Raw genomic sequence first — 18,664 nt, 5'->3', positions numbered from 1 at the left:
AGAGCCCCCTCTTTCCTGCCCGGAGCGCTGCCTCCCCTGTCTATCATCCTTCTCGGTCTGGCTGGGGATTCAAAATGGCCGCCGAGAGGTCAACTCTCGGTGGCCATTTTGAATCCCCAGCCATACCGAGGAGGATGCAGCAGGCAAGGGCAGGCAGCGCTCCGGGCAGGAAAGAGGGGGCTCTTTCCTGCCCCGAAGAGAAGACACTACTAGACCACCAGGGCTAGATAGTAAGTGAGGGGGGGGGTATGTGATGGGGGGGGAGGGGACTATGTGACGGGGGGGCGGGGAATAGGGGCGGAACCCGGACCTGAAGGGGGCGAGGCAGGGGCAGGGCATGAGGCGTGGCGTGGCGGGGTAGGGGGCGTGACATGTGTCCTCTTTTTCAGAGGACACAAAATGGTAACCCTAAGGAGGGGACAGTGTGTGAGATAGCCAATAGGAGACAGGATCTGCAAAAAGGCACGAATTTGGACCAATGAGGTGGCAGGAGGCAGTCTGATCCTTAGATTGGCGCGAATTTTGAGCCAATCCAGGGGGCAGAAGGAGTGGGAAAAAAAAGTTTTTTTTACAGTGCAGAGGCTGCCTGGGAAGAAGGCAATCGAGGCTACAGACAATGGAAGCTATAAGCATGGTCTGAGGAAAGAATGTGCTGTAAGCTCTTGCAGAAGCAGGGCATGCTCAAATAAGAAGAGGCAGCTGCAGGCTGGAATCCACAGATGAAGAAGGAGAGAGATGGTGAGTGTGGCCGGGCATTGAAGCAGACAGGAACAGAAGAAAGGGGGGCTGAGGTGAGCTGAGCAGAAGATTTGCTGTTACAGTGGTCACAGGGACGTGCTGGGAGCAGTGCATAGCTGGATAGAACCCCAGAGGAATCCACCCAGGGCAATCCGCGTGTGTGTATGTCTGTCTGTCCAGAGAGCAGAGGAGAAGACCAGCCATGTGACTGTCCTGTAAAGAAGAGGCTCCACAGAGAAAGAGACACCCCCCCTTGCACTGAGTGCCCAGATAAGAAAAGGAACTGTGCTTTTTGAGTGCTTGCCTCAGGAGGGATCTAGCCCAGAAGCTTGCTGGTTCGAGCACCCACAAAGAGAGAGCAAAGGGGCATCCCCCTGCACTGAGTGGCCAGACTAAAAGCGAACACTGTGTTTTTTTTGTGTATGCCTGCCTCCGGGGATCCAGACAAAAGCCTGCCTTGGGGAACAGCTGCCATGCCTAAGCCTTGAGTCCTGTGAGTGCCTGCCTCTAGGGGAGTTAGTGTAGCCGTCCATCAGTGAGATTTGGGGTGGTTGTATAACAGAACAAAACAAAAGGGGTCATGTTTTGGGCGGTTGAGATAGGAATTTTCCTTGCTTATCTTTTATTTTGAATTTAGTTAGTCCACAATTTCCACAGAAAGTTAAGGTTTTCCTTTTTTGAGTTTTTTGAGTCAGAATAGTAGGTATCGGGAGTCCCTGAACTAGTGGGCTGACCTCCCCAACCGAGGAGACGTGGAAGTGAAGAAGACTAAGGTACCCAACGCAAGAAAGCAGCGATGCTAGCGAAGATTTGATATACCGGTAATATTATTGTGTGCACACAAATTGAAAACTATATATATATATCAGATCTGAGTACACTAATTAGTGCTGTGTACATGTGTGGGATGTTTTGGGTTACTGCAGATGTGGAGTTGGGGTCTTGATAGCTGTGATCCTTGATAACTGTGATTCTTGGTAACTGTAATTGTAGTTTTTAAAATTGTTATTGCCTTATTTCCTTTGTAACTTATCTCAAAGCATTTAACATCTTGCACTGATTTTATTTAATACCATCAACCTGTAAAAATTGGTACCAACATTTAAGAAACATAACCAACAAGTGCTTCTATTTACTTTACCCTCTATTCATTTTACCCTTTAATAAAACCTTTAATATTTTTTTCTTGCTAAATCCCTTGGTTGTGTGGAGTTTATTTGGGAACCCTATTTAAAACTGTGATGCTCATATATTTATTTCTTCAATTATTCAAATTTACCTGCTCCACGACTAGGGGGTTTACAATGTACCTCTGCTCCACTTTTTTTTTAATTGTATTTGTAGCAGGAGTTAGAGCCAAACAAGGCACTCAACTGAAATCCAGATATTAACTGGGTCAAGGGAAAAAGCTCAAAGGCACCCCCAATATAATAAACACAGCAAAAATACTGGTTCAGAAAAAAAAAACAAGCCAAAAAGGCCCTTCCAAGGCCAAGGGAGCTCAGAATAGAACTGGCTGAGAAAAGAAAGCCTCTATAGAAGCAATTATAGCTCAACTGAAAACTAGCTAGAAATAAAGTCAAGAGCTGCAGGGGGAAGGGGGGGGGGGGGGGGTCTAAGAACACCACCAAAAAATGCCTACCAGCAAGGCAAAGCCTAGGTACTTCCAAACTTAACAAAACAAAAAGAGACTGCAGAGCGCTGCCAAACCAGAGATTTTGCTTTGGGGTTTTGTTTTTTGTTTTATTTTTACACAGAACAATGATGAGGTTCACCTCCCAGGCACTCAAGGCCCCTAGACAGCACCAGGGGCTGAGGCACAAAAAGGACCTCCAGAAACAGAAAGAAACCCTCAGGGCCAAGGAACCAAGAGGTATAGGCAGGGAAGGTGGAAGGGGGAAGGGACCCAGCCACCCGGGTTTGATACCCCCAGGGCACAATATGACCCTCACATGGGTCACAGCCCCAGCAAGCAGCCAAGAAGCCCTGGGAGAGAAGCAGAAAAATTAGGAGCCAGAATGAATTACAAACACTGCTGACCCCAGTAATCCCCCCCTCCCCATAGGACTAGGAATCCCCAGGCCTATCAGACCAGTCACGACTGCACAGGCTCGCACTTCTACCACCTGATGGGAGACTGAGAAATACTGACTCTGGGTGGGATTGCACAGCTTATAGGCTCCACCAGAATTCTGTAGTTCTCAGTCTCCACCCACATGCAGGTAGAAATGCATAACCCATCTGTCTAGGCCGGTCTGGAGAGATGTTAAGGAAAAGGTCTGAAGACTGAAGAAGGCCAAGGACACTAGTGTCATTTAGTGTGGTATGAACTCTATGAGAGTTGTAGCAACGAACTGGGAGAAGCTCCTCACCAGAAACATGAGTGAAGTGGAGGAGTAGCTTAGTGGTTAGAGCACCAGATTTACAACTAGGGAAGCCAGGGTTCAAATTCTGCTGCTCTTTGTGATCTTGGGCAAGTCACTTAATCCTCCACAGCCTCAGCTACAAACCTATGGGGCAATTCTAAAACTTGGTACCATGATATAGGTGCAACAATGGGGCGTGCTGAGCATCAATTGTATAATGGCATTTAGGCACACCTAAGCTGTTATAGAATACTAGCGTAAATGCATGCAACTTAAAGTGTTCTGTAAGAACTTAGGATTAGATTCTATATATGGCGCCAAAAAAATTTGACACAGAAAAAAAACGCACAGCGCTATTCTATAACATTAAGTGCAGTTTATAGAATACGCATAGTACCCAGACCCATGACTAAATTTAGGTGTAACCATTCACGCTAACTAAAAGCTGGTGTAAATGCCCACGTCTAACTTAGGCACCGAACGGGTGTATTTTATAACAGCGTGCATAGTTTCTAGAAATGCCCATGACCTGCCCAATCCCCTTTCATAGCCACGCCCCCTTTTGAGATCAGTGCTTAGAATTTATGTGCACTACTTTACAGAATATGCTTAGAAAGTTGTGTGTGTAAATTCTAATTAGTGCCAATTAGTGTTGCTAATTGCTTGTTATTGGTCAATTATCAGCGCTTATTGGCTTGTTAAACAATTAAGTTGCATGTGCAATTTGGCCACACTGCCAAATTTGCGCGCACAACTTTAGTCACAATATATAGAATATGGGGATTAGTGTGTAAATGCTAATTATAGATGCCAATGATGTGCATATGTGGTAGTACTGTATAGCCAACAGGTGTATTTGGCACCTAACATTAGATGCCAGCTTAAAGAATTGCCTTTTTAGACTGTAAACCCTTTGGCGACCGTGTACTTGAATGTAACGCACCTTGAGCTACAATTGAAAAAAGGTGTGAGCTAAATATAAATAAATAAACAAGATGGGGAATGTGGCCCATCAATATGATTATTTGCTATGCTTATCTTAGGAGCACCTTGTGAATACTATATCTTTATGGAGAATACAATGTTTGTAAGAGTGGATGTCTAATAAATATTTTAAAAGAAAATTAAAATAAAAACATTGGTCACATTACAAGAAAAATCTTGCCTGGCCTATTTCATTAAAATGAGTAAGTACTTGTGTGTGCCTACTGCACCCTCTGAGACGTTTCACCTGTTTGCATGTCTGTTCCAAGTGAATCTCCTCAGAATGACCCCGCTCGAATGTTGGTGTTCTGGTCTCATACAAAGCATCCGGTGCCCGATGAGCACCCCAAGAGCTAGACTCTCTGATTCCACTGTCCTGGTTTGGCCTGATAGTAGGAGGAGAGAGATAAATAATATAGAGCCAACCAAGGGTTCCATTCTTCTATATCCCTGTGTTCTATATGTATGGTATGGTATAAATATAGTATGGAGTAGATATTGGGCATTTGCAGAGTACAGAGCATGTAGCAGTGTTGTATTTTCATGCTCATATGATCCTTCTCCAAGATTATTATACCAATGTAAACAACTGTTACCTATAGAGCTTCATTCTGTGAGCATGCAGCCAAAGAACTGTTGGCTCTTCCAATACTCACAAAGCACCTCCGTTGTTGAGTGAGGCAGAGCTCTTCTGACGAAGAAACATTTTAGCATTGCCAAAAGGTCCTGGCAGGGCCTGTTCTAAAGTTGCTTTCAAAGGATGAAACAGCGAAAGTGCCCCTGTCTGAAATGCAGAAACAGGATATATTAAAGGGGGCAGATTGGCCATGTTTCCTGGTTTGCCAGCTGAACCAGCTCATCACTGGCTAGGAATTTTAAGACTCATGTCCCTCAGGCCCAAAGCACACACGAAACTGCATGGTGATCACACAGCTCCATGTTAAGGAGGATAATAGATCAAGCATGTTTTTAACCACAGGGTGGTAGTTTTCAAATCTTGAGAACCCAATAAAAGGTCAGGTGGTCAGAGTAACCAAAAGATGTACATTAACCTGGTTCTTGCAGCACATTTCAGAAATATTTAGAGCATAGGCAGTGGAAAGGGTGGGCCACTGGGGCCATGGCCCCACAAATATTTTGCCCAACACAGCATCAGCAACTAGAGAGCTTGGGATAGGAGCCAGAGATTGGTTTGTTTGGCCTTTCCAAACTAAAAGGTGTACCAATGCCCCTGATTTAGACTGCACACTAGACATGCCTGGCATTCTTAAGGACTGGATGTGTGTGTGTGTAGGGGGGGGGCAGGGTTGGAAGGGGAGGGTGCAGCCTATGTTTGCTGCAGGGTGTAGGAGAGAGGATTGGGGCACGGCAGGGCCTCTGATTGCTCTGGGGTGTGGGAGGGGAGATTTGGCCATTTCTCTAAAAATAATAATAAAGCTTCTATTGTATGGTATGCTGCCTTCCTGCAAGCTCTTGGTGTCTTATCACGGAGGGCACCACTCACAGAGTTTGATGGAAGAACCCTGTACCACCATATCACTGCCAAGAGTTGCACAGATGGAGAGTGGGCCCACCTCAGTCCCCAAAGTTGCTATCTTTGTAGTTATTTTCAGCATGGCACAGTAGCATGAGATCAGCTGATGCCAGTTCTTTTTAACACCATTGACTGCTGGCTGGGAGGTTAGCTGGCTCTCCTGTCCTTATCTCCTTATACCATACCTTGGATAAAACAGGAATAAGGGATAAATCATCAGGGAGGAGAGAAAGGGCATGTCACACCATTGAGGCCTCTGACTGGGGGAGGTAGTTCATTCCATGAAGAATCCTAGCTTGCAGTTGGGGAAGGAAGGATGCAATGACAGCATAGGCCCCTTACATTTCCTGATGTCTTGGGCTGTGGAATCTGTACAGCAAACCTTCAACTCAGACCACATTTTTCTCCTGTCCAACTCCAACTAGTATTAGGTTTTAATTTTTTTTGTTCTGGATCTAAAGTACTTATAATGTTGTAAGTTTTTATTTTGAAGTTGGAATCAAAGTTGATATATTTTTACCGACTCTGACACTAAGTCCACCCACAAGTGCTTCCAACTCCACAACTCCATAGCCCTGGTTTGCACGGACAATGTTGGCCAGTAGTTACCATACATGGCATGGTTGGCTTCTGTGCATGCTACTATCATTGCAAACATTTAACATACATAGGGTAAAATCTATTGCATACCATGTTACGTGGTGTTTTAAGGAGCCTTCTCAATTTTTACTAACACAGATTTTTAAAAAACCTTAGCGTGACTTTTATAGCATAGGTGGATACCTGGTGATACTAAGAGAGATAATGGATTTTTTCCACTGGTACCTGAGAAAGACTTCCTGGTTGTTGATGGGACTGATCTCTGCTGTTTTTGTTCTGCTTGTAGAAATCAAATATCATGAGCGCAGCATAGACTTTCCCCACTGTCATTTCATCAGCTGGACATGCAAAGAGGAGGTAAGGAAAAGCGGAATAAGCGGGAGAGATGTGTAAAGAGAAAGAATAACAAGACAAATGGTAAAAAAAAAAGTATCAAAATTGGAAAGGAGAATAGTAATAAAGCCAGAAGAAAGAAGAAAAGGGAAAAAGTGAACCAGAGAGAGAAGGAGAGAAACAATGGTGAGTATAAAGGAAGGAGAAATGGGTATGAAGGGGAAAGTAGCAAGGAAAGGGAGCACAGAGGATGATACAGGAAAATGTAAGGAAGCAATAGGAGCAAATGATCAAAGGAAAGAGAACAGGCAGGCAGAAGGTCAAAGAAACAGCAATGGACATAAGATAGAAAGGAGGGTGGAGGGTGAAGGACAGGAGACATAGAGAAAAAGTAAATGGCAACATGAGAATAAAGGTAAGATGATAGCAGAGAAGGAAAGCATAACAATTAGTTTAAAAAGGGAAAACCAGTTTTAGAGGAAATAGAATGAAAATCACAGACAAAACAAAAATCATTGGTAGGAAAGGCAAAATAATGAATGGAACAGTGAGGAGAAGAGGGCAAACAATGAGAAGAGGAAAAAAAAAGAGTCTAAATTATATCCAGATCTCCAGAAAAGCTGCACTATTCAATCATGATGTGTGCAATAGGGAAAACTTCCAGGGGATTGCATATTTAACTTCATTTCTCCAGAAGGCTACCCCAGTACAAGTATTTAAAGTTATGTCTTGATTACACCAGTTTAACACAGCAAACGTTTATGCTTTTACCCAGCTCCTACATCTTCTGAAACACACAGTACATACATAGCCATCTCCTGACCTTTTTAGCAGAGGTAATTTGGAGATATGTAACCCAAGCCACATTAATTCAGCTATTAAATGCAATATAATGGCTACAAAAGTCAGATTCAGATTTGCTATGGATTTCACAGCAATACTATTGTTAAATCCATAAAATGCCTGGGTAGAACTTGCACATACACAGGACCTCATCTAGAGAGACATTTATTTATTTAAATTTAAGTATTTCTATACCGCCTAGACCTAAGTGGTTGACAATTTCTTACAGGTATGCAAATGGAGATGAACCCTCTAGTGCAGAGTCAAGAATTGGCTTGAACTGAACTGGCGGGGTGGGGGGTGGGGTAGGGGGTGGAGAACAGGAACCAGTGCTGAACTTGTTCTCGCCAGTGCTTTTCACAAATTGTTCACACAGGCAGGATTATCCACAGAAAGTCAACATTACTAGATAAGTAAATATCACCTTCCCATATACTGAATTAGAGTGGAATCTACTTGCCAGATGGTAGAATAAATAAATATTTAGGTGCTCACTTTGCTCAGAGCAGCCCCATTCCTTCTGTACTCAAACATCTTAGCTTAAATCATCCTTGAGGTCTAGTCTTCCTAGTTGCACCCTTCACGGATGCCAACCTTGACAGGCTCTAACTTTGACAGTTAAAGATCAGACCCTGTGGGATGTTAACTAGGTCAGTGCCTTCTGCAGGTCTATCACTTACGTTTGTGAGGCGGCACCAACAAATCCAGAGTTTTTTGGGAAAGGTTCGGCCAAACAGAAGAAATTTCTTTCCTCAACTCAGCATCACACTGATGCTGGTTTACACCTCCTAGCATCAAAAATAAAAAATACACTTGAAAAAGGATTAAAAGCAAGTTACTCCCCTATTATCCACCTTTTTCTTATTATTCAGCAGATGTGACTTCTCTGTACTGATATCAACAGGATTTTCTCAGCACTGTAACATGCAGGGCTATGTCCTCACTTCTTGCTCCTCTCTTTGACTGTGGACAGGCTAGTCCATTCCATCACCTCCCAAGACAACTTATCAATACGCTTAATCACGTTCTTAATGAGCTGGCAATTTTCAAAGGGGTCATTTCATTGGATAAAGCATGGTTTTACGTGCATTAACCCTTTGAACATTACACAATTACCTCCCTAGTAAAGCAAAAATGACACAAGGATGTCAGAGGGAAAAATATTTGCAGAGACTGGGCTGTTAGTTTGAATAGGTCATTTGGTCCTTTTCTGCTGTTTTCTATGACTGAAATATTTGGTCCCATTACTGCCCTCCATATGTATAATATTTGTACTCGCATAACCAATCAGACAAAAAGTGGGAAAAGGATCAGGCTCTTCAAAACAGGCTAAGGACTCCAGTGACGTCCATAAGCGACACATTTCTTCTAATTCACCAACGGTCTTTATAAAGACCAGTTATGCTAATTTTTTAAAGACACATCAACGGAAATATCTGCAATTGTTGAATATTTTCATTAAGACTCCTGAGGCAGGCATGTATGTGCCGAAACATGGTACCGTGCCACGTCATAATCAAATAAAAGTTTTCAACAACATTGAGAGTCCTTGGCCTGTTTTGAAGAGCCTGATCCTGTTCCTTTTGTCTGATTGTGTTTTTTCCACTTTTCGTGGTTCCTTTGCGTACTCACATAACCAGACATAGAGCATGTCTATAACTGGGTGCATGCAATTACATGTGCTTGGAGAACATGCAGCTATGCGCATCTTCCCCCAGATTGTATAAATTATGCCCAAATTTATGCACGATCCTGAGATCCATGCACAAAAAATTAGTTAACAAGTCGTTAAAATTAACAATTAGCTATCAATTATTGACATTAGTTACCACTAATTTGGATTTGTGTGTGGATCTGGTTGCGCACGATTCTAATGCGCAGTGTTATAGAATTTGGGGGATGTACAGCCAAGTTGTGTGCCAGGATTTACACCAGGTTTCAGCTAGCATAAGTCATGTCCAAAGTTGGGCACAGGAATCTCTGCATGGTACTATTTTATAAAGGGTGCTCATCCCAGAGCTCTCTTTATTGAACAGCGTTGAGCACTGATTTGTCCTGGTACCTATTTTTCAATAAGAGAAGGAGTAGTGTTACACTACTCTTTCTCTTGTTGCTGCGTCTGTAGTGTTCCGTGTTCCTCCACCCTTGTGGAATCCACCTATTTTTCGGTGCCAGTTACTGAATATGGCCCCTTGAATGTCTAAGTGGTCATACCTAAAGTTCAGCACACCGATGCTGCTTTACACTAATGCTCTATATTGGCTTAGGCATGCCAAGATGCTCTTGTAGAATTAGTCCTGAACACGTACCATTGTGGCAACTATGAAGGCACCAAATTATAGAATTGCTCGCAATGGGGGTAATTCTATAAGGAGCTGCCTAATTCTATGCAGTGGTATATCATGGGACTAATCTCCATGCTAATTCTTATGTTCATATCTAGTGGCAAGTAGGTTAAACAGGCATACTAGTACTCACAGACCCATACAAGAAACTTTTATTTCTGGAAAATGGTCTCATGGACATCCATGATGTCAGTCAGTGACAACATGAATAACTTAGCATCATACTTTTATTTTCATAGTTATCATTTTTATCCACTCTAGGGCTGATACAGTAATTAGCTCAGCTTTAGCACACAATTTTGTGAATGCCCAATGTAAAAACAAGCCTCAGACAAACATCAATGCAAAGTACATACAAATCCTATGTGTGAGAGTGCCAGTATGAGCAGATAAAACACACTGCCAACTTTCACGCTGTGCACTGGACTTTTTCGGCTGGTGAGGCTTGGACGTCCTCTAGAAATTAAACAAATGCTGATATTTTGGAGGGGACTTGAGTCCACAGTGGGGGGGGGGGGGGGGGGGGGGCCCATGGCTATGCCCCTGATGTGATGTGGAGGTGACATAAGAAAAGCCATACTGGGTCAGATCAATGGTCCATCTAGCCCAGTATCCTGCTTCCAACAGTGGCCAATCCAGGCCACAAGTACCTAGTAGAATTCCAAATAGTAGCAAGATTCCATGTTACAAATCTCAGGGTAAGCAGTGGCTCCCCCCATGTCTATCTCAATAGCAGACCATGGACTTTTCCTCCAGAAACTTGTCCAAACCATTTTTAAACCCAGATATGCTAACCACTGTAAGTACATCCTCTGGCAATGAATTCCAGAGCTTAACTATTTGTTGACTGAAAAAAATATTTCCTTCATGTAACTTCGAGTGTCCATTAGTCTTTGTATTTTTTGAAAAAGAAAAACATTGATTCACTTTTACCCATTCTATATCACTCAGGATTTTGTAGGCCTCTATCAAATTCTGCCTCCTGTCTCTTTTCCAAGCTGAAGAGCCCTACACTCTTTAGCTTTTCCTCATATGAGAGGAGTTCCATCCCCTTTATCATTCTGGTCATCATTTTTTGAACCTTTTCTGATGGAGATACGGTGACCAGAATTGCACGCAATACTCAAGGTGAGGTCGCACCATGGAGCGATGCAGAGGCATTAAATATTTTTGGTCTTATTTTCAACCCTTTCCTTATAATTTCTAGCATCCTGTTTGTTTTTTTTGGCTGCCATCACACAGTGGACAGATTTCTGTGTATCGTCCACAATGACACCTAGATCTTTTTCCTGGGTGGCATAAAGGATTATCTTGTTCTTTTGGAATCAGTGTTAGTGAGGATTTTACACCTGTTTCTTCACCATGGGCATACAGCACTCACATGCTTCATTGAAGAGGGAGAACTGATGGTGTTGGGGGAAGCGGGCTGGAATTTTAAAAAAACTGGACTGTTGACAATTTGCAAAAAAATTGTGTATCAGCATTTGAAGATGCATTTGCATGCATTTGTGCATGTGCTGGAATGATATTCTATGCATAAATACTGGTACTGAAAAAACTATGCATAGAACATCATCTGGGCCAATGCAAAAAGTGTGCATCAGGGCTGTGCTCTAAATCTCTGTGTAGTTTCCTAATGCATGTGTAAAAGACAATAATTGCTCCCAATGCAGTAGGCAAATGGTATGTAAATAGGCTATGCGCAAAAAACATGCATTAAAATGGGAGAGCATGCCAGATGAATATGGATACAGGTCTGCGCTAGCAGCAACTATATTGGGCACACAAGAAAACTGGATCAACACCCGGAGGTGCATGTCCATACATCTGTGCATGTGTTGGAATGTTATTCTGCTCATATAAGTTTTGTAATACCAACATTATTTAGGCACAGATGAGCATTCTAACACGTGCAAATGTAAGGACATGCAGCAATGAATGCCGACATACAATTTTTGCAAATTGTCAGCATTTCAACATTTCTTTGTTCCAGTAGACCTCCCTCTTCAGCCCCTGCTCTTCAAAGAAGTCTGAAACTATTGTGGGTCCTATATATTTGTGGTAACAAGAAGAAATAGACATTAAATCCTCACTAATGTTGGTGGCAGAAGACTGAGCTAACCCTTTACTCCTCCTCAGATCTTGGGTTAAAACCCCAGCATTGCACTCAGCCTCTAGTCACCTTTGCACTTATCTGCATCTGTGCTGATTAGCTAATATCCTTTAAATGTGTTGTGCTCTGATTCCTACCCAAGGCTTTGCACAGTTAAGCCTGTGTACACAACTCATTTTTTTACTGGGTGCATCTTACACAAATAGGTCCTAAAGCTGAGCTAGCCTGTGTGCGAAGCGTAGTGCACCTTATTGCATCAGCCCCTTCATGACCAAAAGAATTGTGAATTCATGACACATATCAAGACCTAAGGTCCTTAGGAATTTTCTGCATCCTCCCAATGTGGTTTGAAGTTCTCACGTGCAAGGAATGTATGTGACATCACTGCTTTGCTGGAGCTCTTCTGATGGATGTGTGCACCACTGGTGCTCCTTTTGCCCTCTGTCACTCACCTGAGGCAAGTTTGATATCCAGGGCAGTTCTAATCAAGGCCATGAGAGTGGATGTGAAATGGACAGTTAAGTCCTGGTCTGAGATGGGCATGTTCATCCTGACAAGACGCTGAGAAGAGAGTCATAATGGCAGTTAGACATATTTTGAATGCATCCCATACTTGGCAGTTTTTCTTGATTTCTACTTAAAACAGCAAAATAAAATAAAATAAAAGATACAATCCATGCAGAGCTGTAACATTAATCTTTTGTGTGCTGTTACCAAGGACAGAAAATCTGGAGCTGAAAAGAAGCTTTTGACTGGAAAGTTCTTTGGAAGGTTAGAATTTATTGAGATTCTCTCTTGCCTTCTTATTCTTGGAAAACTACAGTTTGCCAGCATTTACATGGAAATATGAAGAAGATGAGATTCTATGGTGGAAGGGACTAAATGTGAAAGAAGAGCTTTTTTTTCATTTGGCTAGCAGACCTCAAAAACTTGACAGGTTTGAAAGATATGCATCCGACGTGATAGGTTAGTGGTGTCAGAATCAGGATTCCCCATCACTAAAATCACCATCATAAATGGCATCTGAGTTTAAAGTATCACACAAGCAGGTGTACAGTCATGGAAAATGAGTCAAGTGCCACTACCGGAGCTGCTCCTGGCATAATGATGGGACAGTATGGGCAAAATTTGTTTTAAAGTTCTTGGTGGTATTGTACTCAATTGTATTTGCTCTCTGTGGAAATGGCACACTTTTATTATCACCAGCCTGGCACATCTAATTGAAAACAAAAATGTACTGTATAAAAGAAAGTGCAGCATGCAAAATAACAGATTCTCTGAATCTTGGTTTTCACTTCCCTCCGTATTCCTCAAGCTTTCCAATTTTGTGAAATTAAGAGTAAAACTGTGCTTCCACCTTCTCCCTGGTTTCCACCTCAGATGACATGGAAGGGGAGTAATTTCCAAACTCATATTATGCTAAAAGGCCTTTCACATATATCTGAATGTTTGGTTTTTCTTTACATCAAGCTAATGTTACAGTCCCAAGAACATAAAGTGATTACCGTGTCTTTAAAAAAGGGATCAACCAGCTGGACTCATTTCAAGTACAAGTAATATAAGTTAGCTCAGAAGCCCAACGGAGAAGGAAACGCATATGTATTATTACACTTAGAAGGTCATTTGAGAAAGTTTTTTTTCCACATGTAAGACCTTTTTACTCACAAGGAGCTGTTCTAAAATCATGCAATTGTATACATATGCATAAGTGGGTGTGCCAACAGTAACACATACTTATACACATTCTCTGCGGTGGGCATAGTCTGGGCACAGCAGGGGCAGAGTTACAATGTATGTGCATTTTTAAAACAAAAGAGATGTGTGCACACATCAGAGGGTATGAACACACTTACACTACCTTGGATCAGGTGTAAATTTGGGGATGTGCATTTGCATACTATTGGGGTTGCTCCTGGGTACTGATTTATGCTCATTTATGGGCTCATATCCAATTAGGACACTTTTTAAAAGGTGTCCTATTCAAAAATTACTTTTAAGTGGTAATTTATAAAGCTTTACCCATGTGTAAAACTTGTTTTATATGTGGAAAAGGGCTTTTATAAAATTGCACAACCCTTTATGCACATAAAAAATAGGTACAATGAAAGAGTGTGCTTAGTGTGTTTTGTGCATAGGCCTTTGCAGGAGTGCATTTTGGATTAGTGGAGGTATAGTTGTAATGTACATGTGTATTTTAAAAATATGCATCTACGTTAATGGGGTAATTTCATAATTGGATGCCTGGTAGGAGTCTATTCTATAAAGGAATGTAGGTGCCTATTTTCCTTTATAGAATACAAACTTAACATCAAAAATATGTGTCCTTAAGTTAGCTGTGAATACTTATGCCAGCTAGAGAACTGGCTAAGTGTGTGCACCTATGTTTCAGTGATACATGCATAACATGCTCCTGGCTGGTTAAATCGCCTGTTCGGGGCTAACTGGTTACTTTCAGCGACACTTAACTGGTTAGCGCCGCTGAAAATAACCGGCTAGTGCTGAACTCAAAACTGGCTATTTTGGGGGCATTCTGGGGGCAGAGTTAGTAATTGGTTGGTTAAGTGCTGATATTCAGAACTTAAACGGCCAGGTTAACCGCACAAATAGGACCGCATAAAAGTCAGTCCTATCTTTATGCAGTAACTTATCACATTTAAGAGTCCTTTTACCAAACTGCAGGAAAAAGGCCTAGCGGCATGGCCCTTTATACCTCAGCGAGTAAAAAGGCCCCAGACATACATGGCTATGCGGTAAGAGAACTCTTACTGTGTGGCCATTTGGCAGGGAGCCCTTACCACCACCCATTGAGGTGGCGATAACGGCTCCTGCGGTAACCCGGCAGTAACTGGGCAGCACGCAGCAATGTCCGATTACTGCTGGGCTACCGCTGAACAAGACATTTCTGGGGGGTTTCTTTTCCCCTGGAAATGGCATGCACTCGGGGTGAAACTATCACTGGGGTAGTCCTGATCTAGCATTTGGTAAGCCTGCGTTGGGCTTACCAATGCTTTGTAAAAGACTTCCTTGACCACCTATATATCAGCCAGATAAGCAAACCCAAAAATTCAATGCTGGTGCCTGAGCATGGACCGGCATTGAATTTTTGGGTTAGTACTGGTGGCGGTCAGCAAAATGCTGATTGCCTCTGGCTGAATATTGAGCCCATGGTATTATTCTAATGAAATATGTGCATAATTGGCAGACAACTCTTCGTGTGTAGTTTACAGAATTGCTTTCATACAGTACACACACACATAGTTATCTCTTTTTTTTTTTTTTGGAGCAGATATAAATTTGTGCATGGAGAATTTGTGCATTGTTGGGGCTGGTTCTGAATGCCTTCTTTAGGGCTTCTTTTACAAAGCTGCACTAGTGATTCCTGCACAGCAAAAGTGAGTGCATGGTGAATTTGTGGGGATGTGCAGACTGAAGCACTGTCCCCATAATTCTATAATCTTACCACCTGATATTTAAAACCATTTAAATGACCATGAACAGATCCTTGCCAGTTAAATAGCACTTAATCGGCCATCCAGCAATGTTCAGCAGGAGACTGCCAGTTATCTCCCGCTGAATATTGCCGGTTAGCACTTAGCAGCTAACTGGTTATATCGTGTGATATAACCAGCTATCTGCTAATGTTTAGCGCATCACCAGCTAAGTTTGGCAGTCAAATTATGCTGCTGAAATAGCAGGTATATCTTTGTCTGGTTTAAACTTAACTGGCCAGCGCTGAATATCGGCTTAGCCAGTTACATTTAAACTGGACAAAAATAAACCAGGTATTCAATGCCGCTCACCGGAAATGGCTTAGCATTGAAGATCCAGGCTCAGCGCCGACTGCAGGAGTCAGCCCAGCTAACTTCCGTGGTCTGAATATTGGCCATTAGTGCCTAAATGTGATACTTGCACACTAAGGGCCATGTTTACTAAGGTGCGCTAGCGGTTTTAGTGCATGCTAAAAATGAGTATATAGTTTACATAGTATATACAGGTACTTCTTTGTACCTGAGGCAATGGAGGGTTAAGTGACTTGCTCAGAGTCACAAGGAACTGCAGTGGAAATCGAACCCAGTTCCCCAGGATCAAAGTCCGCTGCACTAACCACTAGGCTACTCCAAAGTGGAGACACTGTAAAGTTCAGTCAAGAAGAAAATAAGAGCCCCGTATATGGGTGTTTCTAGAGTTAGCGTGCGCTAAAAACTTTAGTGTGCCTACAGCCCGGCTTAGTAAATAGGACTCTAAGATTATAGCGTACTAGTGCTTATGCATGTGAAAGTAACATTCATGCACGTAAGTGCTAGTTGTGCACTAAATGGTATTCTGCAAGCTTAGTATTCAATACGTATTGCATACAGTTGCAAGGAGTACATACATGTGGGTAGGACAGGGTATTCTTTATACAATAATATAAGTCATACACTAATGTGCACACTTATGTCCTAACACTTACACCTTCCTTTTACATGTTGTAAGTAGAACCAATATTTTGGTGTGCAAATGACAACTTATGTTCTATTCTACAACAGAATCTGAAAACCTATATGCCATTACAGGAATTTGCCCTCAGCTCTTTGCATTTTAGCTCCCAAATCTGGGCAATTTTTATATAATTGCCCCTTATGTGTTTAAGGCTCAGCCTTTGAGCCTAGTTAGTCATTGGCTAATATGAAGTTTCCCTTAAATTGTGAATTAGTGCCTTTGTGTGAAGTGTGAGTACAAGCCAGAGACTTTGCCACCCCTCTGCCTGGATTAAAGAATCAAAAGGAGTGAAACAATCTGATCCACAAGCTGATAAGAGAAAGGAGAGAGAGTTGCACCTATCAGGAGCTTATCTACAGGAGAGGGTATTATAGTGGAAGGGAATCTGCAAAGAACAGAATCCCAAAGTGGAGACACTGTAAAATTAATTCAAGAAGGAAATAGAAACCCCAAACCTCAGAGATTTGTCAATTAAATGAAAGGGATCATGGACGCAAATGAAGGAGTTTGTAGTACCTTGTAAAATAGAGTCTACCTTAGAGAAACTACTTTATTTCCCACTGAACCTTATTAAAGTTAGTTGAAGACCCCCCCCCCCCCCCCCCCCACCAACAGCTGTCTGAAAGAGATGGATAATTTTATTACTCGCTTGCAAGCTGTTTCTACATATGGAGGGTACTTTTAAAAAGTAACAATGTATAAGGAGAAAAAAACACTCAAAAATCTATATGTACAATCAACCAAAAAAGAGTGGAAAACCAACTCACTTAAAGAAAACAAAAAAAACCCCCAGAATAATGGAGGAAAAAGATCTCAGTTGACTGTGGTATCAATCTAGTGACCCTATATCAGGGTATCATAATATTCGAACCACAGTTCACATTTTCTGTCATTGATCTGAAAAAACCTCCAACAAAGCACAAAAACTGTTTTTTGTTAATTTTTATAAAATAAATTTTTGTTAAATGTTGTTAAATTTAGTTTGTAACATGATTAACTTTATTCAAACATGTTCTCACAAAAACAGCAGCCAGTGTACATGTAATTGCATACATTAAAAAAAATGTGGATTACATCAGGTCATTTAAATCATTAACAGACAAGATGATCAAAACCCCGCGCTCCAAAAATAGCGCTGGAACAGTGCGGAGCGTTATTAGACCTATGATCAGAGATAATTGCATTCCCTACCCAGGGCATCCCAGGATACACTGGGCAGGGCTGGGTGCCGCCATTTTGCGGCGTTGCAGGAAGAGGGAGGGAGGCAGGCTACCCTCCCTCTTCCAACCCACAAGGTAGGGGGGTAGGGGGGACTGGACCACCAGGGACCCCTTGCTGGGGGACTAGGGGGGGCTGGAGACCTATCGGATCTCCAGTCCTCCATGAACCTGGGGGGGGGATCGTTGGGGGGACCGGAGGTCCAGCGGATCTCCAGCCCCCCTGTTGCTGGGGGGAGGGGGTTGGTTGGTCGCCCACTAGGCCACCAGAGACCCTTTGCTGGGGGAGTTAGGGGGGGCTGGAGACCCACCGGATCTCCAGCCCTCGCTGAACCTGGGGGGGGGATCATCGTGGGGGGGACCGGAGGTCCAGCGTACCTCCAGCCCCCTGTCATTGGGGGGGGGGGTTGGTTGGTCGCCCACTAGGCCACCAGGGACCTTTTGCTGGGGGAGTTAGGAGGGGGCTGGAGACCCATCGGATCTCCAGCCCTCTCTGAACCTGGGGGTGGGATCGTCGGGGGGACTGGAGGTCCACCGGACCTCCAGCCCCCTGTCGCTGGCAGGTTTGCTGTTGGGGGGAATGGGGGCCTGCCAGCATGCAAATGCATGCTGGACAGGGCTCACCATTCCTCCCCAATTATCTGCAAACCCTAACGCCAGCTCAGAGCTGGTGTAGGGTTTGCTGCGGCCAGCGACCCAATCTATGGCGCACTGGCTGCTGATCATTGGGGATGAATATGTACTACCGTCCGCCTCGCCAGGATGAGCAGGTAGACACAGAAATGATAAATCAGAGACGCGAACAAAATGGGCAATGTGATAATAATGGGTGACTTCAATTATCCAAATATAGACTGGGTAAATGTAACATCGGGACACACTACAGAGATACAATTCCTTGATGAAATCAAGGACAGCTTTATGGAGCAACTGGTGCAGGAGCCGACAAGAGAAGGAAAAATTCTAGACTTGGTCCTTAGTGGAGCGCATGATCTGGTGAGGGACGTTATGGTACTGAGGCCGCTTGATAACAGTGACCATAATATGATCAGTTTTGACATCGACCTTGAAGTAACTGTACACAGAAAGTCAAATACGTTAGCGTTTAA

General features: G+C 43.0%; 1 protein-coding gene across 1 annotated transcript in view; it reads right to left on the bottom strand.

The window, feature by feature from the left end:
- The window catches only part of CACNA1B (calcium voltage-gated channel subunit alpha1 B), a 1,447,778-nt gene that overhangs the window by 85,751 nt on the left and 1,343,363 nt on the right, over positions 1-18,664 (bottom strand). The window contains exons 39-44 of the mRNA XM_030207102.1: positions 12,309-12,417; positions 8,079-8,186; positions 6,448-6,560; positions 4,745-4,872; positions 4,361-4,474; positions 2,770-2,805 (exon numbers count right to left, since the gene is read on the bottom strand). Coding sequence (XP_030062962.1) covers positions 2,770-2,805; positions 4,361-4,474; positions 4,745-4,872; positions 6,448-6,560; positions 8,079-8,186; positions 12,309-12,417 — 608 coding nt within the window. The remainder of the gene's footprint in view (positions 1-2,769; positions 2,806-4,360; positions 4,475-4,744; positions 4,873-6,447; positions 6,561-8,078; positions 8,187-12,308; positions 12,418-18,664) is intronic.

This window comes from Microcaecilia unicolor, chromosome 6, assembly GCF_901765095.1.
Source record: "Microcaecilia unicolor chromosome 6, aMicUni1.1, whole genome shotgun sequence".
Taxonomy (NCBI): domain Eukaryota; kingdom Metazoa; phylum Chordata; class Amphibia; order Gymnophiona; family Siphonopidae; genus Microcaecilia; species Microcaecilia unicolor.
Note: the sequence above shows the minus strand (reverse complement) of the source record. Positions and strands in the feature narration are given on the sequence as shown.